The 27,761-nt window shown below is 40.3% G+C and overlaps 1 protein-coding gene and 1 long non-coding RNA gene across 13 annotated transcripts; one reads left to right on the forward strand and one right to left on the reverse strand.

Annotated features, from left to right (window-relative positions):
• Positions 1-586: 586 nt before the first annotated feature.
• On the forward strand, positions 587-19,593 carry LOC113947488. Of its 11 annotated transcripts, none has more exons than XR_003527751.1 (10): positions 587-687; positions 793-924; positions 2,948-3,213; positions 3,945-4,128; positions 4,869-5,056; positions 8,018-8,136; positions 9,935-10,011; positions 11,844-11,958; positions 18,025-18,119; positions 18,854-19,593. It is a non-coding gene; the product is annotated as an uncharacterized LOC113947488 (long non-coding RNA). The 11 variants fall into 11 exon arrangements; XR_003527752.1 differs by having other exon boundaries at positions 626-715; XR_003527755.1 differs by lacking the exon at positions 587-687 and adding an exon at positions 1,666-1,754 and having other exon boundaries at positions 727-924.
• LOC113947487 (sodium-dependent neutral amino acid transporter B(0)AT3-like) lies at positions 2,726-27,640 on the reverse strand. Of its 2 annotated transcripts, none has more exons than XM_027644075.1 (12): positions 27,350-27,640; positions 18,107-18,247; positions 16,389-16,526; positions 14,527-14,708; positions 14,012-14,122; positions 9,267-9,379; positions 8,851-8,979; positions 8,046-8,202; positions 6,594-6,798; positions 4,854-5,013; positions 4,228-4,390; positions 2,726-3,177 (listed from the first exon to the last, which is right to left on the reverse strand). In XM_027644075.1, the coding sequence occupies exons 1-12, from the start codon at positions 27,504-27,506 to the stop codon at positions 2,965-2,967; spliced, it is 1,869 nt and encodes a 622-aa protein (XP_027499876.1). In that variant the 5' UTR covers positions 27,507-27,640; the 3' UTR covers positions 2,726-2,964. The 2 variants fall into 2 exon arrangements, with proteins under 2 accessions (XP_027499876.1, XP_027499877.1); XM_027644076.1 differs by lacking the exon at positions 27,350-27,640 and adding an exon at positions 26,958-27,089.
• Between the last annotated feature and the right edge of the window lie 121 nt (positions 27,641-27,761).

Below are 27,761 nucleotides of genomic sequence, written 5' to 3' on the forward strand. Positions count from 1 at the left end.
ATGCCTGCAATTCCCTGAGCTGACATTTGTCTTTACCTGTAATAACCGGCTGAGTTGTTAGTTTTGAACAGTAACTGCTGTTTCTGAAGGCTGTTTGTAAACAGATACAAATACAATGCAGAAATCACAAGAGAAGACTATTTCATTTAAAATATCCTCCACTCAAGAAGGCAAGTGAAAGTAAAGCTGAAACTAGTATGAGCTTTAGCAAATGGAGAATTTGGATATTTGAAGAAAAGCTGGCAGTCTCTACTAGAAACTCGAACTTGCTGCGGTGGCTCATGATAATTGGAAAAACAGTACTGTGAGCATACATGTAAGCAATAGATTAACCATAGCAAGGGGATGCATTTGTTGCTCTAAAATTAGATGTTTATACTGTTGGGAAGGTAGAAATATTGCATAAAGCTTCTGCACAGAACTGTTCTAAAAGAGATAGTGTCCTATGTTATGGTGGTAAAATATGTTCTACTTAATTGGTAGCAAGGCAGTGCGTTAAACAGCAGCTGCTGACAGGAAGTGTTTGGGTGGATTGAATAACTTGAATCTGGAAATATTAAATGAATTACCTTAGGAGGGTTCTGAATTTGTAATGTGGATTTTCAGCAATCATTGGACAGCTGGGAAAATTGCATAAGATTTGAGGGTTGGGGTGAAGGTTAAGGTTGCCTCAGCATTTAAGAGAAGGTAAGTAGAGAGAAGTAAACCACTCAGTGTAAGTGAGCTTTCTGGAGGGTTTATATGGGGAGGAAGAGGGGTAGGGCTGAACATTGTTTCCTCATGTGTGTGCAGGGCTAGGAGGGAGGAATTTGGCAGAAGTCCCTCTGGAAGATATTGTAGTATCTGCAGGCGTTCATCAAACACATCCTTCTCCCCACTGCTTCCTTTTAGGAGGGAATTACGGACTGTGAATCTCAATTTGAGGTAGGTATCAAGTTTTCCAAGTTAGGAAACTGCCTGTGTTCCAGAAGGAATATGCTTTTCTCTCTGCATCTTTCCTCTATTTATTGTGTTGTGATAATTTGGATATGTCCTTATTTATAGTGCTGTTGCAATGCTCCTTTTGATGCTTTTTCTTTCAAGAGGCAGTTGAACTCCTTGTCTTAGGGATTTGGATTCTGCTTAAGGCTGTGCCTGTGTCCTTTATTAATTTACCCCCAAAGAATCCATTCTGTCCTTACAGCCTAGACAATTCTAGAAAAGTCTTGTCTGTCAGAACGGTATGAGTTCACCGCAGAGTATAACAGAAAAATTCGTTGGGATATGGAGATAAAAAATTCAAAGAGAAGTGAGCAGAAGTAGAAAGCCTTTAGTATGTAAGACTTCAATATGTTCAGTTACATATTTACATGCACATCCTTCCCCAAGTAACAGAGTCAGTCATGCAATTCAAGTGAAAATAGTATTTATAAGATGCTGTGCTTCACATGAATAGGAAGGGGAAGGTTGTAGCACTGATTTTACTGGAATAAGGCTACAGTTTTGGCATAGGAATTTGGGTAGAGGTCGCATCAGAAGGGCACTGACAACAGAAACACAATGTTCATGTGAGAGTTGCTCAACACGTTTTCTACATGCCTCCTGCAGCTAAACAGTAACTTCAGATAGTGTGTTTCCCTGCTATCATTTGTAGTTGCTGGAGCTGAAAATTGTCTTCCCTCTGAGTCCTGTCCTAGGCTGAACTGCATGTCCAGTGACCCACAAAGTCTCCCTTCTCCTGAATGGGAAGGGGCAGCTCAAAAGTCAACAAGTCTGTGAGTGCATCGCCAGTGACGCAAGATGGATTTGTAGACTTGAAAGTCTTGTATATGTAGTTTAATTATTTACTCATCTTGTGTCTGCATTGATTGGATGTGTTTTTGTGTAACAACAGAATTCTGACCAGATGCTTAAACCTGCTGCATGTACTTGCATATGTGATTTTAATGAACATCTAGCTATCTGTGGTCAGAGACATGATTATAAAGTATATGCTTTAGTTCGTATTCATACCTTTTATATAAATACATGCACAAAATTTAAATTCTTTTTTTCGTTATTCATTCTTTTTGGAAGCATTTTTTACTCATAACATTTCAAATTTTATTTGCAACAGGCAGAGTAGCGATTTAAATCTTCCATGTCATTGTCAAAAGCTTTAGGGTGCATAGGTGCAGAACATCAAGAACTCTGATTAGACCTTTGTAACTTGTGAGGTTTCTGTTGACAGAAGTTGTGTTTCCCTGCTGGAGTACCTGACTTGAAGGGCTGGGGCCGTTGGCAGGCTACCATGGGGCATTGCTGGACATCCTCATGCAGACCATTGACCAAGTCCATGGCTCTCGGAAATAAAAAGATGCATAGCCCAGGCACTTCACTGTTTTGCAGGTGATACTGCTTATCCCACATAGGGGAAGAGCCAGGAGGCTTTGGCCTGGCAACTGCTATACACACAGACTGTTTACCCTGTGCATTTCTTTCTAGCAGGCAGTCACAGTGTGCTTTTCATCATTTGGTGTAGACTGATTGGATACCACTGTTTCTATTCCCATCACTGCTTCAGGAGAATCTTACTGTCCAGACCAGTTCACAGAATCATAGAATCATTAAGGTTGGAAAAGACCTCCAAAATCATTAAGTCCAACCTTAAGTGGGAGGGAGAGGGGATATTTCTATCTTGCAGCTTAATTTTTTTTAGATTTTTTTTTTTATTTTTTTAAGATTTAGTATCCCCCTCACACAATGGGGCTGGTACTAGGTTAGTGTGCAGGATTTAGGACAGGATGCAGGAGGGACAATTTTATTAATGTAACTGCAGTGAAATAGGTTGAAATTAAAAGAAACATAGCACTACTGTTTATATAGTAATAGTGATTGGCTGTAAGTGTATGAACTGCATATACCAGGTTGGTTGATAATACCATATGACAGCTCATCGTGCCTAACAAAGGCTTATTTTTGCTTGCAGAGCAATACAATGGGTATTTATTCTTTTGAATGAGGAAAGTTGCTATTAGCCCCTTGACATGAAAATACTTCTGGTGATACAAGGCTTGCGTCCTTGCTTCTGTGCTTTTGTTTGATCAGATGGAAGAGTGCTACCAGAGGTACGCACATGCAGGGAAGGGCAGCTAACAGCACACAGATTGCCTGTACCCAAGGTGGGTAAACTTTCTCCTCTTTCATGGGGAAGCCTTCCTATGGAGACAAAAAAGCAAGAGAAAGAAATAACTGGTAGGTACACTTATATTTGCATTTTCTCACAGTTTTAGTAAGGATAGCGACATTTTACTCTTGGTCAACAATAGCACTCAGTGGCCATGTCCTCTGTAAACCCTTCGAGTCTAAAGATGGCTGTAAGTATTCTACAGTTTCAAAGACTTATAGCTGTAATTTTGACACATTACTAGGGATACAAGGATGGCCCAAGGAGTTATTAAACCTTCACCCTCTCTTGATTAAAGTCTGTTTATACGCGTTAGTATTCAAAGCTTATCTGGTGTCAGCAGTGACTGAGCATGTTCTTTGTCAAACAGGCAAGATTTCTGTCAGAGATTTTGAGGGAATGATGGTAAAGCAATTTCTGCAAGTCTGTGGCTGTGGGTTTTATTTGGGATGATACATACTTAGTGGCATTTGGAGTAATCCTCATACAGTTTAGGACCAGAATCAATCTCCAAACCCCTACACAGGTTGTATTTGAGAGGGATCCAAGAAACTGCAGGTGGCATGAGACAGTGACACCCAGATCAATTGTTCTGAGCATTGACATGACTTTGTTGCTGAATTAACCAACACTATTCTCAGAGCACTGCTCCCTTCCTGTCTGCCTGTCAGAAGTACACATTCATGTATTCTTCAGGACCGCAGTGATGTTGGTAGTTGTCACTGAGAACTGTTTTCATCCCTGACATCCTTTTTGCAGTTCTGCTCATGCATTTCTTCTACCTCTGAACCCTATATAGGTATGGAAAGTCTGTGAGACATTTCTCTTCAACACGTCTCAGCATTACACACACCTATAACAAATATGAAGCACATAGTGTGTGGGACACCTCAAGAATAGACACATTTTAGTATATGTAACCTCTTTGCATACTGGAGCCTTCTCATTCTGAGCACTACATCACTGCAGGCTGCATTCCATAGGTAAGCAGTAGATAGCAATGATTTTAAAGGATCTGGTAAGGGAGAAAAATAGATAATTCTTGCTTTTATTAGAGGTTCTGAAAATATTTGGGAACATACATATTTAGGGTTCCAGGCTGCGTAACTTGGCGGCCTCAGCATCTGAAGAGCAACAAAGGCCATGAAGACAATTAGCAGGAGCAGAGGGCTGATAAACCTCCATGTGATTTGCCAGTAGAGATTGAGTTTTCGACCAGTCATCCATTTCACATCTTTACTGAACCTTGTAACAGAGAGCATGGTTATGATGATAGATCTAGAGTGGTAACAGTTTCACTTTTTATATTTTTCTGTAAGTTTTAAAGACATGGCACAGCACCCTAAATCACTTCTATTCCATACCATTCTTTAATAACTCACTATTGACTTGAGTAAATAATAATATCAATGAAGTAGGTCTTTACTGATCCCTCCAGAGATCAATGACCAGTTTGCACAGTCAGTTTACATTACCAGAGCACCTAGTCTAAGGTTTCTAAGTACAAATAAATGATAATATTTCAGCAGTTCTGTAGACTATTCAAATATTTAAAATAAAAAGGCAAAATTATCAAGGGAACAAACAGTATGTTAGGAAGAAGTCTGAATTAACCAGCACCAAATCAAATCAGGTCAGGGACAAAATTACTGTAACCTGAGTTGTATTTATGTCTTATGAAAAAAAAATCCGTCTGTTTCCAACATACCTTTTAATTTTGTAGACATACACAACTCCAATTACTTCAAAGAAAGCAATGACTAGAAGAGGCACTGAGCCTGCATATCTGTCAAAAATGTCAATCCAGTAACTCCCTGAACCCAGTGTAAAACAGAGAGCAATGAGGAAGCTAATTAGACATATTATACCTGAAGAAAAAAAGATATCTTTGTTACTGGAGTATTGAACTTGGTAAATATATTTTTGTTCTAAATTATTTTTGCTCTTGTTCTAGTAATTTTTATTCTCTCTCCTTCAATGGAGCTACAACAAGCTATTTTTACCTTACAGGAGTTAATATCACTTCCCGAATTCAGTTTTCCCTTGTGTGTTGGCCAAGAGGCACGACTGTTGCAGGAGGAATGCACTTGTGTGACTCGGAACATCCTCCTGTCGTTAATCCTTTAGAAAGCCTGGGCTGTGCTGTGCTGTTGCCCAATGTTAATTTTTGGCTGATGCAGTGAGTTTCAAGTGCCCTCATTTCCATGCAGCCATAGCATCAAAGCACAGGCAGCTGTCACCTCAGAAGTGTAAAGACTCCCTGAATTTCTGTCCCCCATTTCCTCAAAGAACCCAGAGCTAGAAAGGTATATGTCCCTTATGTTCCAGTGTGTATGGTTTGTGTTTCAGCACACTCTTCTGTACAGTCAGTTCTGCTTTGGCAAGATTTAGATTTGTGGTAATTGTGCGAAAAGTGGGAAAGAGGAAAAGTGTTGCTGGACGCAGACAGGGGCTGCACATCAGTTTGTATGTCTTCCTAATGTGTTATTAATTTCTTCTGGCTCTGAGATGGCCTTTGGTTCAATTCTGTAAAAAGTTGGCTCCAGACATTTTTTTAATTTTACTTAAGGAAGTTTACAATTGGAAAATCAATTTCAAACTAATATGATTACCTCATCAGGTTGTGAATAAATTTGTTTCTGCATAAAAAGTTGTAAAATGAAGGATATAATTTAAATGCCACAGGAAAACTCTAAAAAAGGCATGACATCAGTATTTCTCATGAGAATTTAAAAGGGCACATTGTGGAAGCATTAATCCAAACTTCCAGAAATTTTTCTGGACTGATTTTTCTGGACCAGTTTCACAGTAGAATCTCTCAGACCCTCATCAAGCCTGGTTCTTAAGGAGCAGGTTGGATTTAGTACCCACCTCTGGTTGAAAAGATCCCAGTTGTGGTGCAAGAACAGGATCACACACACTGGTTCCTCATTTTCCAAGTCGTAATTTTCTACTCTGGCATGTTTATAGTAAGCATCATAAACCTGAATGAGGGGTGAATGACCTCTCCTACAATTGTGACAGAAATTCATGTGCAGGTGGTTATGGCAGACCAGCCGATGTCACTGGATGCATTAAAGTGATTTGTATTGGTGCCAAAGGCTTAAGGGAAGACAAAGCTCTTCCTGATGTCTACAGCAGTTCAGAGTGAACTTGACTCCAGGAATAGCAATTTGGCGAGCTTTCTCAGACTGAAATGGCTACCTTGCAAACTTAAGAAAAAAGATGGCAAAGGCAATATAATAGTAACCTGACAACTTCTACCATAACTGCTACCTCATCTCTGTGCTTATCTTCTGCAAACACAGTTCACTGCCCTTACTTACACTGTGAGATTAAGCTAAATTAATATTACAAATTATTAATTCCTCTGTGATATTTACTAAGCAGCTGGTAGTTTGTGCATCTATAAAGAAGCCACCCTCTTCAAACAAAGCAAATACCTTACCAGATAATAACTCTTTAGGTGTGGATTTAGATACAATTTGAAGTTCTAGAAGAGGAGTGAAGACACCCTCGATGTTTCCAAACATCGAAGAAAGGCCCAAGCAGAACAACATTATGAAAAACAGGATGGCCCAGGCCTGGGAGCCTGGCATGAGAATGATAGCTTGAGTGAAAACGATGAAAGCCAAGCCAGTTCCTGATACACTCTGCAGAATTCACAAAAAGATAAAAATACACATTATAATGTCATTTCTCATGCATGAGTAATTATGACACACTTCTGTCCTTCTCTGGAGTCAAGGGTGCTGGTCAGCCTGTGGGGCTCTGTGGCAGCTACAGCTGAGAAAATGTGCACTGGGGAGTGTTTGTGGGGAGTTCAAATTTTCTATCAGATGTGTCTAGAGAGTCATGGAGCAGAACTTTGGCTTGCACAGAGAGATAGGTCCACAGTAAAGCAGATCTGATAGTTGTAATTGAAATAGCAATTGTTTTGCTAACACCATTTTAAGTGTGCTTTTTAAAAAATCTCTGATGGTTCTGGAAAGGAAGAGATGTAAATAAGGATATGATTGTCACACTAGCAGCAAGACAAATGGTGAATTATTGATTACAAAGCACCCCATAATTGCAAAGGCAGAAAAGACTAATAGGGGAAAAAACCAATTTCAAACAAATTTCTTTTATTTTAGTCTCCCAAGGACAAGGATATTTAAATATAAGCATTGAAAGACACTAATGTTGCCATAATTTGGAAGTAAGATACTTCAAACCATAAATCAGAAATGGGTGCCATCAGAAGAAGTGAGACAAAACAAACTGACTTGTGCCGGGGCTGGAATGTCCTCCTTGGACTTCTCCGTCATGTGAGTAAAATATGGAATGAGGTAGGACAAGTAGACAGAGAAGAAACATCCATGTGTAGTGATAGGGGAAGTGTTTTAGGAGGATTAGAAAATAAGGAAAGGAAGAGGATCCTAATGTATTTTGGTGGCAAACAGTGTACATTGTTATAGGTTTTTTGATGCTTTCCTAAGATTTAGGAAATATAGATTTAAGAAGTATAGATTTAGGAAGATTCCAAAATATAGATTTGGGAAATTCCCATTCAGCATCCTTTTTCTGTAATCTTTCATCTTGATGTGTGTCCTCTGTTATGCTTATTCCTATAAACCAAAGTATGACTGAATGTACTGTCCATGGTAGGAGCACCCTTGAAGATTAGTTTTGTGATTATTATGTGTAATTTTGCATGCTGTAACAGACAGCTTTAAGTTCAAACTACCCTACAATGGTATTGTTATTTCAAATGTTGAAAAATTGATTTGTTCAGTGATTATATATAATATATTCATTACAAGTAGAGCAAAATACAAGCACTTAAAAGAAAAAGGAAGATACCAATCCTTCTACATTATTTTGTTTAAGGATTACCTGTTGGAAGCAGTTATGGTACCTGATCAAGAAATTCTTGAAGGTCACAGCTCTTCAGTTTGAGTCCAGCAATTTTTTCTGGATGTGATGAATTCAGGAAACTAATCCAGGAGGTATAGTTTTGTCGCATGATGCTCTCTTCCGGAAGATCAAATTCATTAATGATACTCATAATGTTCCTGCCAGAGAAGCCAACATAGCATTAGTTTAAATGTTTGCAGATTATGTGACTGGCAATGCTATGCCGTGTATCCAGATGTTACTCAAAAGTTGTGCTTACTTCCTGTGCTGCTTTTTACAATATAAAGGAAAATAAAGGACAGGTTTTTTATAAAACAGGAAAAAATAGAATATTTAAAGTCTTCTCTTTCAGATACAAACTCTGAGTACTTTATGCAGATGCAGTCTCTAAAACATTTTTATTTTATCAGGTTCTCCAGATCATTTCAGCCACTCGTGTTTAATAACTTAGTGAATCTGGTGGAATAGAAAAATGTGTTGGTTTCTTACTACTTCTAGTGCTAGTCTGAGATTGAGATGTGAACTTTGATGCACTACTTGAAATGGGTATATTTATGTGGTTATGGTTATATATTTATATGGTTATAATTCCTCTTGCTTCTTATGCATGCTACCCTTGACCATTCTTTCCTCAGTGCCATAATACTTTCTGTTTTTACATTGGACTTCTCCATACATGCTTGTCATCCATAGATGCTTTTCCTTTTTATTGAAAATAAATTCTCTAAATGCATGTTTTTCAAATAACGCATTATCTATTTAAGCATTGAAACCACAGTATAACATTGGGAACACAACTTTCTCACCTGTCCAAGCAGTCCCAATAGGCTGTGGTTGCTTTAAACCCCAAAACAGAAAAGACTGGAATGGAAGCGTAGAGGGATGTCATGCTGTTCACAATTGCTACTGTCACAGCATCCTTTTCACAGTCGTTTCTAGGGATAGCATTCAAACAAGTGAAACAACTTAAAAAGGGCAGTATTTTATCTGTGATTCAGTTATTTCTGCAAGCATTTTAATTTTTTAGATTCCCTCCCCACCTCTTTCTGTTAGAAGATCTATTTGGCCTTTTAGAAAGACAGCATCTTTTAAGATCCTTTAGAAAAATTAAAATAATTTATAAATATTCTAAAGAAAGAGTTTTGAAAATTAAAAAAAAAAAAAAAAGGCACAGAATGCAGCAAGAATTTAGCCAGTTAATAAAGGCTGCAGTTCTACTTACTTTGGCAGATTGTAGCTTGAGAATGCAATAAGCCCTCCAAAAGCCAAAGAGAGAGAGAAGAAAATCTGGGTAGCTGCATCAAGCCATACGCGGGGATTTTTCAAAGTGTTCAGCTGAAATAATTGGAAGAAATGCATGTATTAGACTTAAATTAAAATTGCTTTTTCTCTTCCAGTTCTCATAGCTCATCTCATTTCAGTTCTGAAATTTTGAGGAAATATAAGGAAAAAGAAGAAACTGACAGAGTGAAATTTGAATTTTGATGTAAGGGCAACCAACGTCATACAGGAAGCTAAATGACAAAGCAAGTGGATTACAGAGAATGTTAAGCAGTTTTAAATAGTGGCACTAAGGATCTTGCCATTGAAATCTGTCTAAAAGAAAGAAAACATCATCATGGCTAGGCTTCCCAAATGAAGATTTGGGAAAGATAAAACATAAGTAGTGGGCAAAATGTAAATGTCATCAATAAATATTAGTTTCCTGCAGAAAGTGGCATGATATATTCGTACCCTACCAGGTGAATTACTTTCCAATCTGTTATCAAGGAGGGGGAACAGAAACCAGTATTAGTTAAGAATGTTTTAGAAACGAGATGGTTTAAAAGTAATACTGGGACTGCAGAGTATTTCACTTTGTTTTACATCAGAGTCAAGTCTGCATCCCAGTCTTGCAGGACAACTTGTGTGTCTTCTGTGTCTACCTGATCCTGGTACATGACTGAGAACATTTGCAGGAGTGAGAGGTAAGTGCGTCAAAAGACCCTTAATAGCATTTTGGGTTTCTCTGCAGCTGGCCCAGGCTTGAAGAGCAAGAATAATGGATTCACCTCAGTGTGGATGGATGCAGGTAATGCCATTACTGCAGATGCCCTCCCCACTGGGATATCAGTGCTTTGGCCACAGCAAAAGCAGTGTAACCCTTTGTACAACATAGCATAACAAGCAGATATGTGTAACCACTGCTGGCTGAAATGCTTCAGCTTAGGCAAACCTTTCTAGAGGATTAATTTGAAAGATCATAACCAAACCCTCAAAGGCCAGAGTGCTCACTGGCAGGGCCTTGTGCAGATAAAGATCTAGTTTGCTATTGCAGTGCAGAAGCTTGGCACTCACATTACTGTATGACCTTCACAGTTTGATTAAGTGCTGCCAAGTCAGTGCTGACAGATGCAACTCCTACAAGTCCAGATTTTTGACTGGGGACTTTGGCAGATGAGTCTGGAGATAGTTGTGACCGGTGGTAGGTGCAATGCATTTATTGACTCTAAAAGATACTAATCATCCCCCAAACTTAAAGAAATAGCAGGTGGGCAAGCATGCCATGGCAATGTCATTATCTGCTCTTAAGCAAATTAATAAAAATATTATTTATATTTTAAGTAATATGGCATACGGATTTTACAAGTATCTTCAGAAGAAAAAATGTGCTGATGCCAGAAACATGCAGATGAAGATATACAACCAGAATGTCAATGAATGAACACAGGAGTAATGAGGAAAGGAAGCATAATTGCTACCTCATGGGTGGTAAGATTTTTAGATACTGGAACACATGTAACACAGACAGAAATTTTCTTAAAACAGAATTAAAAATTACTGGGTCCCTGTGATGTGTAAAAACTGATGCTTTTCTCATAAGGCCAAAAAGTAACACTGTACTTAAAGGCAGCATTTCATTAGGGCAGTGCTTTTGCTCTCCTTAATACCAGAAACAGTATGGACAGTCCAGGTACCTGTAAAGAAGCTTTAAATGTCCATGTATAGTAATATATCATAACTGCAAAACAGAGGAAAAAGTTACAAATTGCCTCTGTGGATAGAGGATTTGGTGCCTGTGCTGCCTTTTTCTTGGCTATTCTCACTGCTTGTTAAATAGCTGCAGAGCTCTGGGCACAGGCATCAGTTGCCCAGTCAAGTTCTCGGAATTGTTCATTGCCAAACCTCCAAATATTTACAGTTTCTGAAGCTCTTTCAAATGTGAAAGGACTGGACAAGGAGACATTTGTTTTCCTGAGCTCACACAGATGTCCACTGAAGGTGTGCCATGCAGACTGTTGCTGATGCTTGATGGGATCTCTTTTCTGCTGCCTCTCATTACTTATTTTTTTCAAAAACCTTTCCAAAAGTCTGTTCCAGCTCCTGTGTTGCTTCATCTTTGACAACTTCTGCTTTCCCTTCAAGTGTCTGTGAACATCATTTCAGTCTTTTTTATTTTCTTGGCAGCTTCATTTTCCAGGTAGCCAAGAGTTTAGAAAGAGTGAGTGAATTGTCAGACTTTTTTTTCCACGTCTGAAAGTCAATGAAAAGAAGTATTCATTATTTGTTCTAAAATTTAGGGTATGAAAGTAAGTCAGATGGCAAAAAACCTATGTATTTCTGCATAACCTGCCACATTTTAAATCCATACGCGTGCAGTTGTTATTTCTGATATTTTTTAATGAGAACTGAAATACAAACTTAGAAAGTGAATAAACTTAAACAGTGGTGGTTTGGAAAAAAAAATTCATTTGGGTGATTATGATCCTGAAACTGGGTAAGATATAACTTTTAGCACTAGGCGTTACTTCTTTCACAGATTTTCAAGAACAGTGAGGTGCCACAGTTACCAGAAGGTGGACGTGGCAGGTGTCAGAAACTACAATTTGTGCTGCACTGCAAAGTAGGAAAAAAGTTGGAAAATACTGCCTCCAGTGAGTGGAAAATGTCAAGAAGGTTGATTTTATTTATTTATATATTTATTTTAAAAGCAAAATGAAAAAAGCAGTAGGTGAGCTAATTCTTACTTTATTTTGCTAAAACTTTACCAACTTCCTGCAAAAAGGTAGGAAAAGAAGAAGGAAACAGCACACACTTAAGAAACATGCTTTACAATTTTGTAAGCAAGTGTGGTCTGGATGGACCAGGTAAATCTCTACAAAAAAAAAACCCCAAAAAACTCCAACCCACAAACCAATAGCCCCCCTGTACAACTCATTTCAGGACATTCCTTGTGGGGAAGCATAACAGGAAACACAACTGTGTTTATTGATGGCAGGGGTGAGAATAGTTCCTCATGAAAAAGGCTAACAGGAAAGAAAATATTGGTACTGCAGTTATGGGCTAAAGGGAAGATGAGAGAAGGGTAGTGTTATGCTTACTGTCTTTTGAAGTCCTTGAAGTGCCACAATCCTCCATAGCAGTTGGTAGATTGGTTTAACAAAGCCATCTCTCTCTCTCTTACACCATAACTTTCTATGCAATGGCAACACCCATAGCAGGTATCAATTTACCAGGCTGTTGCATCAGCTTTCCCATGTTTGTAGATGAGAACATAGTTTCATCACTAGAACCATCTTCAGATGACTTTTCAAGTACGTCCCCAGGATCTGCTTCCTGAAACTAGCTAACCATTAACTGCAAGTTGACTGCAGATGGATTTCCACTCTGACTTCTGGCACCAGTCTACAAATCCATCCGGCTCTTTTTATGATGATCCACTCCTCCTTAGCACTGCAATACCTTCAAGCTTTTGGGAATATACACAAATCTATTTTCTGCGTTAAGTTCAGTGTGCAGTGATCCCAAGTCCCAGAGATGCCTGAGCTCTACCAGAGAGAAACCCAACAGCCAGGCTGAGACCAAATGACAATAGGCTAAGCCCTGTTCCTGGTTGTGTCTAACCTGCTTTCTTCCTTAAGATGTTGCACCAAGCTTTTATTGTCGCGTCTGGGCCCTAAAAAAATGCAAGTGTATGTCTTGATCTCCTGTAATAACCAAGGTTGTCCTTCTTGAGCTCTGGTAGCATTTAGATGGCTGTCCATGCCACTGGGCTTCCAGAGAGGGGGATAAAGAGATGTCTTCTCTGAGCTTTCTCCTGCTATTGTCCCTTTCCAGCCTGGCATGTAATATATCTCTGGGCTACCTGACTTATGTTTTCCTTAATGCCTGTTTTCTTGTTGTAGAAAAGGAAAGGGAAAAACCCCGTGCTCCTGTAGCTGGAAGTGCTTCTGTGGCTACAGAACCAGTGGATGCTCTGAGACCACATATTAGTGGGTGCTGCTTTCGTCCTCTGCACTCACCGTTTCATGGAGCTTTTTAGCACAAAGGCAGAGCTGTGAGGAGCTTACAGTTTGTAGCAACCATTCAGCGGGACAGTCTGACTTTTCATTTGGGAATGCCACTAAGGAGAGTGTGAAAAGGGCCTTCTGAAACGAGGGATCTGGAACTCCCATCCCTTTGAGAAGATGAGAAAAAATGGGAGAGGCATTCTTCTCTAGCCGTTGTGTCTTTTAGGAACAGCTATGATGGAGGGGAGGAAACTGCAGTTAAGGAGAAACATGGATAGGAGAAAATTACTTTCAACCTTAAAAAAACCCCACTTTGCAGTGTGTAACTCCTCATTAGTTTTCCTTGTGAATTCTTAAAAGATTAAAGTTGTGTAAATTCTATAACCTTGGCATGAAAATCTCATCTTTATCATGTGCTTGTGAAGTTTACTTACACATTCAAGACTGAGGCACCCATAACATACTTAATTTTCCAGTATTTTCTGATATGCTTACTACTGAATTGTTAAATACTTTGATGCTTTTCATTTCTGCCGAAGTATATTAAAATACTAAATCACTTCATCTCAGAAAAAAGAGCTTAGCTGAGCTCTTGGATAGAGAGCTAGATCAAGAGTTGCTGGAAAATGAGTATACAGTGTGAAATCTGAGGGGGAGAAAAAGGAAAAATATTTCTGACTATAGCAGCAATACTTACATTAGGGGTGAAGAGGTAAGCCAGACCGTCTGTAGCTCCTGGTAGAGTGAGTCCTTGAATAAGGAATATAGTCAGGACCAGGTAAGGAAATATTGCTGTTACGTAAATTGCCTAAAGTAGGAAAGTCAGAAGACAAACAGTTACTGGTAATAACTTCAATAAAACCTATTAAAGTTATTGCAACATATAATCCTAATAATATTTGAAAAGACAGCTACAGATGAATACTGCCATCTTTAAAACAAGCAGGGTGTACTTTTGCATAATATATTTCTAAGAAAATTGCCCTTAAAACTGTGTGAGAGAAGGCTGGTAGAGCAGAAGCATTTGCAATGGAGAAAGAGAGAAGCATCATTTTAAGCCACCTGTACTGCTGTTCTGGCTTCGTTGGACAAGGAGCACAGTGAAATGGTGCTAGTGTGGTAAATAGGGAAGGCTTTCCCTGGTGGTAAAAACTTGGTATCTGGAGAGCAAGATGCAAAGGTTGGGGTAATGCACTTCTCTGTCCTGTGTACCTTTCCTGTGGTTTCAATTCCTCGGATGGTGCAGAGATAGACAATTGCCCAGCAAGTTGCTAAGCACAAAATGAGCCACCACTGTAATGTGCCACTCTCACCGATATCAGGTGTTATGTTCAAAGTCTTCCTATACCAAAAATAATTTACTGCAGTGCTTTCATAGCATTCTTTGTTGAACCCTGAAAAAAAAATGTGGCAAGTATTAGAATGAATTGCGGACTGCCAAATCAAATTCAGAGGTGGACTTTCTGCACTGTGTGTAAGGTGCAGCAAGACAAACTCTGTCACATCAGCCTGAGACTCTGAGACTTACTTGAGACCTTCACCAGAACATCACCAGTGTTTCTCCAGGGGATAACTTTCTAAATAGAAACAGTGTTGTATGCAGTGCAAGGTAAAATCTAAATTAATGGCACTGGAGACTATGGAATTCTTAGCTGTATGTCTGCAAGTTGGTGGAGCCATAACAGACTTCAGGCACCTGAGGATACTTCTAAGGCCAGGCTCCCCTGGCGATGTCATGGCCCTGTAGTGGGGAAAGACCCAGGCATTGGCCTCTTTGGCTTATGTTTCCAGGAGTTCTGTTAGTGGGAACCTCAGGCGCCTGCACCCAGGAGAGAGGACATTCCCCAGCCACGTTCTGTGCCTGAAGAAAAAGGAATGGGGAACATGACATGCATCATGTTACCCCTCTGTCTATGAGCAACCTAAATCCCTGAAGAGGGGGTTGACAGAGAATCCTCAGGAAACCCATTGACCTGCTGTCTTTAGCTGGAAACCTGAATTCCCTGGTTGCTGCAGCCCCTGCCGTTGCTCCCAGCCAGAAATGGGTGTGTCCTGAGAACACTCAGTGCATTTCCAAAAGCTGGTTACACAGTCTGGCAGCACTAATAACTGTCCCATAATCAGGAGGTCAAGCACACATCAAGACTGGGGGAGTCTGCCTTCACCTAAGCTTAGTAGATGGGAACAGCTGCTACTTGTCTCAGAAAGCAGCTCCTTGGAGAGAGCATTGGCTTTGTGATGGAGAAATGCAGGTTCTTCCCGTCTTGGCACTGGTATTGAAAAATCTGTCCTTAAGGGATTTCTTCATTATTTTCAAAAGATGCTAAACTAAAAATGCAAGGTTTTGTATATCAAATATTGATGAAATAGTTTATCTGCAAAGCAGGTTTGGAAAACATCTATTTAACTCCCTAATTGGGACATCTGAACCTGAGAAATGAAAGAATCCTATTTCTTAAAGCCCAAATAATTTTGTCTACTTCTGTAAGAAATACGGGTTATGTCTTATTGTCTTCCTACTCTAGAACAGTCCTATGGCCTCCAAAAGAAGGTTGACTTTTTTATGTTTTGTCTCAGCCTCTAACGCAGGTTATGGTTCTTGCTGTACCTGGACCTTGTTTTCTCTCAAACTGAGCAAAAAAGAAAGCTGAAAAACAGTTTTAAAGACCCGAAAGAAGTTCTCCTTGTTCTGCTTAGCTACACTGTCTGTCTTTGGTCTTACTGAAGTTTTGTAACAGGTAGCATGACTTTGGTCTGAGCACCAAAGAATCCCACTTTAAGTAGTTATTCTGCTTATTTAGTTGTCTTTTTTTTTTTTTTAACACTGTTATTTTGCTTTCCATTTTGAAATCAAGCAAAATGGCTCATGGATTTTCTGGATCTTGTTGTTTCTGTGAGGAGGATGAATTTGAGTAGGCTATTGTGACTCTTGGACCTTTTTAACGTGAAATCAAACCAGGACTTGTGCACAACTCAAGGCCAAATCAAATGTGGCTTTTCAGGATTTCTCAGTGAGCCCACACTGATGTTTCTGATCCTCCTTTTGCCAGCAGTGATCATGGTATTGTAGTTACCTGTTCTGTTTGCATTTAGAGGACAAACACTCCAGGGAAGAGGTTCTTGGAAGGAGTTTATGAGATACCACATCACCCAGGTTAAAACAGTGTTGTAGTATAAGCTCACCAGAATGGACACCACCCACGAACCAACACCTGCAGAAAGCACAAGATCTCAGCTTAGAAAAGCTTTGGAAAAAATTATCAGTCAGTCACAGCACTAGCTCTTGGAAGCTCACGCTTCCTATTGTTTCAAGATTTTCTTGTCCATCCTCCCCTACCCCTCCTAGAGATTTTCCCCTGAAAGATGGGCATTTGTGTCCTCAGTAGCCAAACATTAGTACACAGTCTCCCAGCTCATCAACCCTGTTCCAAGAATGCTGACACTCTCTACTTACATAGAAGATTAGGATTGAAACCTTTGCCCTAGTACATAATACATTGTTTTCTATAACATGGGACAACTTTAATAGACACCAGAAGAGACTGAAGTTTTACAGCATGCTGTAGCTGCATGAGGCCACTCTTCTGTCCCAAATCATGCATGTATGCCCCAAATTGATCTCTGTTTTGCTCCTGTGATAAGGAGGGAAGAATATCACCACATTTTCTGCTTGCTTGTACTTTTACAAAGGACATGCTTAATTGAAGGATGTGGGCTTAGCTGGAAGCACCACCCCATTGCTTGGTATTTCTTCCTTATTACCCTTGGCCCTTAGATAACTTCCCTCACCCATCCCTTCTTCTCCCACATGTGCCCACAGGCATGGCTGTCAGTGCCAAGCCCATTTCAAGCACCTGCTTAGTGCGGGGCATGATCCAGCAGGGCTGGCTGGAGCATCCAGGGGCTTCTCCTTGCCCTACAGGCACAAGGGTGCTATCTCAAATACCTAGTAGAGTCAGTGCTTCAGTCCTCATGGTGGCTGTTCCCAATCACTTCTACAGCCTAAAAATTCATACAGGACACAAGATGTGTTTTTTCAGTGTATATTCAATAAATAGAAAAGAATTGCCAGTACAGTCCTACACACCAATCTGATGCACACTGCCATGTGGATTGTACCATGTGCCCAGCCGTGTTAATAATGTCCCTTCAGTAGCCCCACTGTGGCCCCCTCTTGTGCAGGGCAGCTTTCCCAGGTGCTTTAAACTCATTAGGAGGTGGCCAGACCCTGTTCCTGGTTTCATGTCTTTCTGTCCTCCCTTCAGTCTTACTATTTATGGACAGAGAAGACTGGCTTCTGGAGGGGCTGTCACGGAGGAGCAAGAAGCACTGTGGGCGGGCAGCCCTTGAGTGAGCACCAAGGTATAGTAGGAACAGGACAGTGTTGGCTAGCAGAGCTCACGTTCATGATACTTCCTACAGCAAAGGTTACAAGGTTTGCATTTTAGGCTCCTGTGTGCCTAGAGTAATATGTGATGAGAGCAATATTGAATTATAGAATCATAGAATCATAGAATTACAGAATCATAGATTTGTTTGGGTTGGACATCTTCAACTAGACCAGGTTGCTCAGAGCCCTACCCAACCTGACCATGACAATTTCCGGGGAAACCACCTCTCTCTTGGTCACCTGTTCCATTATCTCACCACCCTCATTGAAAAGAAATTCTCTCTAATCCTAACACTCATTAATTTTTGTATCTTAAAAAGCATCAGGCATAGGTGTGTAGGAAGTGTGTGCTGGATGAGAGCTCATTTGCGATTCCTTGAGCTGGGACCCAAAGAGACGTACCAACCCCTCCAAGGTAAGGCGAGACAGTGTTCCAGGCACCAATGCTGCCTTTCCTCAGGCACTGTCCTAGGGCCAATTCAAGATGCAACAGTGGGATTCCTTCGAAGAAAAGAGCAATGAAGTATGGGATCAAGAAAGCCCCTGAAAAGACAATGAAGTGCAATTAAGTCACATGATTATCTGCATCTCTCTAAAATTACCATTTGGTGATTAATCTGCTTTATGAACCTAACAGTCTGTGTAGGATGAGTGAGGTATCATTTCTAGGGACACTTGCCAAATTTGTTACTGGTAATTTTGTTGGTGAAGACGGAGGAGGAAGGACTGGGACGCTTAGTGTTGCAGGACACTTCCCCTCAGGCATTTCTACAGCCCATTATAAGTATTTCACTCACGATTTCATCCCTTTCCCTTTCTTTTAAGCATCTTTTGTCCCCATTCTCATAAAGAACAAGGATTTTCCTGTCCCCTATACCATCTGTTTTCCCTTCAGTGCATTGGCTCATTCCCCTTCTTAAAGCTCTCAGGAACGTGCTCCTCCATCTTCCACTGCTAAAGCATGATTTTGTGCTGGATACCCCCAAGAGACCAGGTTGCTTTATTACATGAAGTTCTGCTCAGAGCACAAAGCCTCTGGCTAACGAAAAACTGAAAGCAAGGCTGAAGTTTTTCTGTGAGACATGGGGGCAACAAAACCCAATTTCTTCCCGGTTTGTATCCTTTGCATCTTTCCTGTTTTTCTCACAGCATCTCCTTTGGGCCAGAGGCAGCACATGCTGTTGGTTACCTGTGGGAAGGGACCAGTCCTGCCAGCAGCCTATTTCCTGCTAAACTGTGTGCAATTCCTTGTTTCCCACACCTTCCCTCAGAAAGGACATGGGTTTGGGCCTCCCTTCTTTTGCACAGATACTGATTTTTATGAGACCAGGAGAAGTTCCATCAGTATGTTTATACCACCTGCCCAAATGTCCAATCAAATTGAAATGGTGTAATAGATTGAAGTTTGTTGCCATGACCAACAACCACTGTGACCACGAAGCCTCTTTTCTCCAGGGAAACAACGACAGAAGTCCTGCCTCAGCCACCTCCCAGTCCTCCTACCAACGTGTACTGATTCTATGCTCCTCATTGCTTTGTCAATAAACCTGTGCCTTGTTCTACCATTTCTACTTTGCCTCCAAATCTCATATCTGAGTCTGCTCAGCTCTGCTCTTCCAGCTCTGGAAACTTTCTCCTCTTCCTCCAGGATGACAGGGAGAGCAGCCTCACCATCCCCATCCGAGAGAGCAGAACAGAGTAGCTCTGCTCTCTGCTCAGTCTTCAGCCCTGAGAGGGAGGTTGGGGAATGCAGAAGGATTTGCCGTCTCCACCTGGAGTGGCGCCAGGATTCTGCAATCACTGGTTATTTAGAAAGGCTGGGCAGATAAATCTAATCACTTAGGCTAGTGTTGTATTGCAGTAACTTCACTACCTATTGCTAGGAGCTGCAATAAATACATACAACATCCCAAGAAGGTGCGGTGTTGAATGGTTGAGCTTTCTATCAAAAAATCAGCAAAGCTCTTCGCAATGGAGGACTGTTCTTAAATTGCCAAACGTGGAAATAAATGTCTTGCCTTATGACCTGAACTCTTAAGATGTTTTTAACTACTAAGAAGCAGATTTGAAAAAGGAGTCTCACAGTTAATTCCCAGTACGTTAAATCCTTGATTTGGATCCTTGGTACCCCTGCTCAGTAGTCCTTGTCCTTGGAGGAAGCTCTAAAGTGGCTGTTACAAACTCCCCCCTCCAAGAGAGATTTACAGAGGGACTTAAGGACCACGGTAATTTGTTTATTTTTATTTGCCACCTGATGAAATCTCACCTGGAGCTACTTACCAAAGCTCCCATGTAAATATGAAGGAATTTGGAGGTCCCTTCCACAAGAACTCAGTAACCTCTTGCCATGCTCAGTTCTGTGCTCTGCTTCAAACCTGCTGCAGTATCCCTCTCCACAGCACACCTGACAGCCCAATGCCTTGGACTGGCCCCTGAGAAGAGCAAAATATTCAGGCAAGTGACCGGAGCACCACAGTATGGAGCACTCTACTTCTTTGTCTGGCTGCCTGGCCATGCACCAGCTCTGGGCAGTAGCTGTCTTGCTGTAATCCACACGATGCTGAGGCCTTGCTAACAGAGCACTCCATAAGAGCCCAACCTATCTCCCATATCATATCTCCTGGGAAATAACTATGTAATAATTAGTGCAAACTGCCCTCTGTTATCTCTCTCCCCTTTTCTGTTTGCTAGTTGAGCCAGTGACAGCAGAGCGTTTAGGTATTCTGCTGATAAAAACCTGTTTACTTTGTGCAGGCTTGTGTGTACCTTCAGGTATATTTACAGTATGGCAAAACGTAGTGTCACACTTGGAAAGAAGATACTGGTTTTTCACAGGAACACTGTAAAAAATCTGCTATCTGCAAATATGAAAATATGGCAGAAGATTTGGTTAAGAAGAAATAGGTTATGAAGCCAATCTTTCTCTAGTCTAATTGAAGTAAACAGCTTGTAGTGTAAAATTAAGTTTTCAGTTATTCATTCCTTTGCATTACCCTATTTTTAGGCAAAAAGAAAATAGTCAGGAGAAGGACAGTCATCCTGCTGAAGCACTTGAAGCTTACTCTTTTCCACAATAAAGTCCCCCCCCATAGCAAAACCAGAAATGCATTAACACAAAGGTATCATATATGGAATAGTGAGTAGGAACCCTCTAGTACCATATAGTCAAGGGCTCTGTTTAATAGATAGAAGAGGACGTGCAAGAAGGCAAAATATAAGCACCATTTTTTAAAAAATGCACTGAGAAATCTAACCATGGAAAAGGCAAGCAGAAAATCCAAGGAGTAGAATGAATCAGCAAGCTGGTACCTAACACACAGCAGATATCACAAACCAGAGCATTCAAACACAGGCACAGCAAAACCTCATCAGAACCTATATGATGCATAGCACAGGCACAGGGGAAACTCTGTAGATTTGGCTTCCATGAGGCATGGGAGAAGGAAATCTTAGCAGAAATGATCATAAAACACTAGTAACAAATTATCCTGTATCTGGACATTCTACATATATTTATATTTAGATATTCTAGATCTATATGCTCTACAATGAAAGGAAAACAAACTACGTAAGAAGCAAGCCAAGGATGGGGGGAACCTCTTTAAAAAAGGGTTTATTTTCAGTAATTTTTTCCTCTCAAAAAATGACTAAGAAAATGATAGTGATGAAGTATTTTTAAGTACTTTTAAAGTCTGGAGAAATGCCCATAAAAATTGAAAGTATTGCCAGAGCATGATTTAGTTGCATCCCTGAGGCATGACCTAGGAAAATTTTAGTCTACATCATTCCTTCTGTCAGAAAGACACTGAAGATTCATAAAGCAAGTAGATACATGAAGTACTAAAAGAAGGTCAAGGGGAAGGGGGGAAACCCAGTTCAGAATCTATGAGAGTTAAAAGTTGTTTTGGAAGGAGATCCTGCACAAGGATGCAACAAAGCTGTGGAACAATCCCTGTGCACATGAGAAGGCACAGAAAGCCTTCAAGAATTTTTTGAATCAGGCTATCAACAACTGCAAATACTGGACACACTGGTGAGCTGGTTCCATTAAGAATAGAGTCCCAAGTGACAAGGAGCACCAGTGTGTGACACGATTGGTGAAGAACCACTGGAATGGACGTAGCTCCACAGTCACAGCAGCAGAAAAGAAAGGACCTGGTGCACTCAAGATACGCTGAGGGTTTTTAAACCTGACCCCTTGATCGCAATGCACTGGCAACTGCTCAACCATATTTAGCAAAATGTCACTCGAAGGGCATGATCTTTGTTGTATCACCTGCACATGACAATCTGGATGAGAAGTGCTATGATGCAGCCTGGGGAGAGCTGCTGATGCACCACAGGACAGAATGACAAGGAGGGTCAGGAAGGAGCACAGTGTAAAGTTGGTTCACATCGACCAGCGAAACAGAGTGAAAGAACCTAACTGGGTTTGCAACTTCTTAGAAAGAGAGACCAACAGACCTGACCAGTGGAAATGTAAGGCAGACTGAAGAATCAGCCAGGTGACCTCCTGATCTACATATACCAAGATCAGCAGAAATCGATGAGTCTCAGCGAGAAGCAGAGAAGAAAACCTAGTAGCCTAGTAGCTTTTCTTGATGATGGGATACTAAGGAAGACTTCCTAAATGTTGGAGAAAAAATTGCAGGAACTGACCCATGTGTTCAATTTTGCATCTTAGCAGTGCTTGTGGACCAGCTTGAAGAAGAAAGGCAAGTGATTGAAATGATGATCTAAAGACACAATAACATTTGAAAGGGCAGAACTTGAATAATAACTCTCCTTCAGATAGAGATTTAGCAATAGAAAAAATAATTATGATAAAGACTGAAATGACCTGGAAAGTGTAAAAATAGTAACTTCAAATGCATCTGTAGAGTCTGAAAAATTCAGAAAGCACATCTCAGTGTGATACAATGCAACAAGAATTCAGAAATCCGCTTTACTGGTTCTGTTGGTACATAGGAGGAAGGGCAATGGGTGCACTTTTCCAAAATACTGAGGATTTAATGGCAAGATACCTACGACAATTTGTGTTTTACCTACAAGAAATTGCAATAGGTGGTAATTATTTGTTCAGATACAGAGAAAAAGCTATTAGCTATTGAAAGGGGATTATCAGACCCGTCCCATTTTCTTTATGGGAGTTCAGCTAAGCAGCGTAGTAGTCAACACAGCAAGGAATCACATCACGACATGTGGTAGGAAAAAAGGAGCAACTTAATTACACTCACTCCTCTCTCTAGAAAATGTACTTCATGACCTTTATTATGTCTTCTGCACATGCCTCAATTCAGATGAAAAGTATGAGTTAGTATAAACATCATATTTGTGCAGCATATTTATGATGGCACTGATTTTGACTTGCAAGTCACATTGTACATCTTACAGACTGAGACTTGGCAGGGTTGAATTTCCCCTGTAAATGACTATATCTCCTTGGGCAACACTGAAGGAGCTAAAGCTGAGTCCAGAAATCCAAGGGCGCAATAGCCATTTCAAACAAAGATGTGTAACACTCATAGATCAACTTATAAAATAATCTTGGTGAACTTCCTTTGAAATACTCATGACTAAAGGATGCAAGCAAGCTCACTTGCACCAGCCTGAGCTGTAAAGAGCAAACAAATATAACAAGCTGTGAAAGGATCAACTCCAAATGTCACAGCTTTACACCAAGGACTTGAGCAGAACACGACAACAATCCAGAAAATTGAGTTTGTTGCTTGCTGTAACACAATTTTTCTGTCAGAGAGTGAACTGTTCTGCACTTCCCAACATACTACGTTTTGGTTTGTGTGTCTTTACAGTATCTTCCAGGTATACATGTTGTTCCTCTTGAGTTTTGTTTTCTTTCTGAGGACACAGTGAGCCAGGCATTTGGCAGCAAGTCATAGTTCAAGTTTGAGGAAAAGGTCAGGTAGGGTTATGAAAGTCTGTAAATGGTTGCCCCAGAAGTAAACAGTTCTCCCTTTTTACCATGACTGTAGTGTTTACGCGTATTTCTTTTCCTAGAAAGAAACTGTATTTTATATTAAAGATGTTTTTCAGTCATCTTATAGGCTCAGGCACATTTTTAATGCCCGTGAGCTAGGCAAGCATATACTAGGAAAAATTAAAAATAAACCATTGCAGTCAGTCCAGCTAGAACTGTGATGATTTTTCTAAAGAATACTCAGATGACTCTATGTGTACACATATAGCTATATATGACTTGTTAGTGTCTCATTATATACTGAGTCAATATACACTTGCTAGTGTCTCAACAATATACTGGGCTGTTTAGAGACTTCTTTTCAATCCCAGTTGCCTGGGAACATTTGTGTTTGTCTGCACTGACTGTGGCAAACAACCTTCATACCCATTAGTCATGAAAAGTAAATAACTAACTTAACTCAGGCAATAAATCCAAATAATCAGTAACGGCAGCAGGTGATAAATGTCAGCAAAACTGATATTATATTAGATACGAGTTACTGAGTAACACTAATGTTCAATGAATCTGGTCCAGAGGTCTGATGGGAACAGCTGGCATGAGGCAAAAGCGCACGCACTTGTTTTCATCTCTTGGTTTTTAAAACATGTAGAAATGAGGAAAAGTACATTGACTAACGCTTAAATACTTGGATATCACCCGAACCAGCTGCAAAACTGTACCACAGAAACTATGCAGCCTTCGAGCATGTCTATGCCATATCCATACCAGGTTTAGCTGCACTTATGACTGTGGCTGCAGGCACAATCCACTGCAGCTCTCAGGGCTCCCAGTTAACTGTTGTCTCCCACTGCGGCTGTTCTCTCCCACGTTCACATCTTCAGATGCACACAAACAGGATTTATGCTCCAGTACTCCTGAAAATCTATTGGGCTTTTGCGTCTGAATTGTTTACTTTAAAAAATGCAACCTCTAATCACATCACTGCCTTAAACTAACAGAAGAAAAATGCAACTACCTTATGCACTAGTGTAAAACCAACGGCTCTGTCTTCTCAGTGATCTTCATGACCCACTCAACTTTTCCAATGTCATCTCTTTGGGATAAATTATTCACAAACCCCACCGCACTTTATTACAGAGTTCATCCTGCTGTCGAGCTCTTCGAGCCCTTTATTGAGGCTGAGTGACCAAACACTGGCTGCACATCCATACATTGACCTTAAATCACCACTGTCTTATGTCACTGCTTGTGATGATGCAAAGTAGCTGTTTGCCATTACTGAATCTGATAGCTATTTTAAACTGTTTTTTCACTGGCAACATTACTACTCACAGAGCAAAAGAGCAACTCAGCCTTTATCCCTGCAGCATTTTCCTCTTTTTATAATCTTTAAGCCTTCTCTAACCCCTGTATTTCTTGTCTCAGCAGTTCCTGTGGGAAATATCAGAGATCTGGAGCCAGATAACACGAGCAAATAGACTTTCTGAACACTGTTCAGTCCATTAGACAGGTCACCATGGGTCTCCTTGCAGTCGGTCTCACACTTCTCCTGGAATGGCGAGATCTGTAGGGCAGGGATGCAGGGGATCCCAGAAGGGAGGATGGATGAGAGAGATCAAACCACAGTAACAGGTGAGCATTGCTGTCTTCTGAAGTGAGGCTGGGATCTGAAGATGCTGAAAAACTGTTGGCCAAAGCTCCCACCTCCAGCATGGAGAAACAACGATTGGTGCTTCATGGGAAGGTTTGAGAGCCTTTTTAGGGTCAGTAGCACAATATTTCATCTTAATCTAGATTTGCACAAAACTCTGAAGCACAAATTTCATGCAGCCTCACGCAGTTGGTGGCCCCAGAAGCAGCTCTGTGCAATGAGATGTGCAGAGGAGCTGCATCTTGCTATGTCCCTGCCTGTGAGTTTCAAACCTTTCACTGAATGCTTTGTGTTAATCATTCGTTACATTACAAAAATATCATATTATGTTCTCTTTATTGTGTTATTTGTTGATACTGTACATGTCTTTCTTAGCTTTCCAAGACTGAAAGACCACCTGGGATGCTGTAGAGTATTTGACCTGCAGTTCCTGCTCCAGAACATTTTCATTGCAGGTCTCATGCCATATCTGCTATGGGGATATCTCTCTAAAGGTCTTTATCGTGTCTCATTAATGCAAGCATCACTAACTGAAATGACCATTTTTTTTCCAGTCATTCCCATGGACAAATGCAGAGAAATAGTGTGAACCTATGGCTTTCTAGCCACCCAGTTATGGTACTTCTCTAAGGGAATTTCACTGGGTTTCTCATCTTAAAAATAAATAATGGAAACCACCAAGACTCCTGGGAGGAATCTAACCTACTGCATCTTGTCTTTTATTATTTGTATTTGTGTAATTGTAACTTTCAGCTGTTACGTATTCAATGTTAAAAAGCTCCCTGCCACCAAAATAATTTCCATTTTCTTGTTTAAAGACTATGATAGACATACTTTTTCATTTTCAATTTCATTACCTAAATAGATTGAATTCTTAAATTGTTTCTTGTCCCACAAGTTTTCCAGCCCTTGAATAATTGTTGGGGCCTGTCTGCATTTTGTCTAATTTTTCAAGTTGACTTTGAAAAGTAGACTTTCAGAAAAAGTCAGAGATTCAGAAGTTGACTTAGTATTGGTAGCAATATCTCTACCTGCTTCCTAGTGCTCTGCTTATATATGCCAAGATTCCTTCTGTTGATACAACCTGCTGTATCTCATTCATTGAGCTGCTTACCAGAGTCCCTAAGTAGCTACTCCTTTCTGAAACACCTTCCATTAAAGGCAACATCCACTCTTGGTTCCTTGGTTGATTGAAATATATGTAGTTCATCAAGAAATATGGATACCTTAGTAAAACAAGCTTGGATTTAATAATGTTTTTCTGTCGTTTGACAGTTTCTCCAGATTTGAATTCTCTGTTTCTCCAATTAATTGAAAGATAACAAATAATATTGGGCTGAAACATTTTACTGTCTCTCTCTGCTTTAGACAGTGGCAGATTTCAAAAGCTACTATGAATGGTGAGTTACCAAGCACTCTTTTCTGATCCATTTATATATACCAAATTGTCTGATTCTAAAGCAATTCTTGGTGGAACTGGTGCCCAGAGACTGACTTGGACACCTGTCCACACCACCTGACAGGCTCCTGCTGCTGTTCTATCAGCTGAGCATTTTAAACAGCCTCTCAGACACTGAAAAACACAATTTAGTTTTCTGCAGGGACAGTTCCAGATGATGAGATAGCTCCTAAGAGCATCAGAGAAGGAATGGCTTGCTCACCTTCCCAAAGGAAAACTCAGTGGCCATTTGGCTGGGCACCAGTTCACTCAGTCCTCCCTAGGACTTCTCGCTTCTCCTTAAGGTAGCCGGTTGCATGTTCAGTCTCCTGGTCCCATTGGGACCGTAGCAGTAATGTAAAAACTTTAAAATAGCCTTTCTGAGAGCGAGCATCAGTCAGGTCTTCCTAAACAAATGCATCCTTTTAAAATGAAATGTACTTCTATAGAAAAAGCTAATCTAACTAGAGCAAAACATTTATGAGAATTAGATTTTTTTTTTAAAAAAATTATGTAACTGATACAAATTATATAACTTCCATACCTCTCAGAAGTCAGTACAATTATATTAGAATTGCAGTGTAATATTTTGGCAAAGTCCCATTTCAATCTTACCGCCTCCATGTATCTGACACAAGTATGGAAATCGCCACACGTTCCCCAGACCAACAGCAAATCCGATACAGCTTAAAATATACTGGAACTTATTGTCCCACTTGGGTCTGCCATCTTCTTTAGGGACTTCAGGTGTTGCTGATAAATCTTTTGACATTTTAATGAAATATCCTTGGCTCCTTAGCCCCTTTCCCTATAAGATGCTTTTGAAGATGCTTCAAAACCTGTCTATCCTACAGGTTTTATGTAGGGTGACAGGAGGATCCTGGAAGAGAGGTGGAGCTCTCTTTTTATCTGATACAAAGGAATGTGTCATTGCCAAGGCTGGAGTTTAAAGACAAAACCAGGAATTGTTATTATATAGTTACCACTCTTGCGTTTTTTTGCAGCTCCTTCTGTAGTTAGAGAGCTT

The sequence above is a fragment of the Corapipo altera genome, unplaced genomic scaffold (assembly GCF_003945725.1).
Source record: "Corapipo altera isolate COAL_440 unplaced genomic scaffold, ASM394572v1 24b, whole genome shotgun sequence".
In the NCBI taxonomy this organism is placed as follows: Eukaryota; Metazoa; Chordata; class Aves; order Passeriformes; family Pipridae; genus Corapipo; species Corapipo altera.

Excerpts from the sequence above, each read along its gene's own strand:
- LOC113947487 (XM_027644075.1), bottom strand. The coding sequence starts at position 27,506 with ATGTCAAAAGATTTATCAGCAACACCTGAAGTCCCTAAAGAAGATGGC. Across the intron at positions 14,123-14,526 it reads GAATTGAAACCACAGGAAAG|GCAATTTACGTAACAGCAAT; the intron begins GTACACAGGACA and ends TTCCTACTTTAG. Across the intron at positions 9,380-14,011 it reads CTTACCTCTTCACCCCTAAT|CTGAACACTTTGAAAAATCC; the intron begins GTAAGTATTGCT and ends CAATTATTTCAG.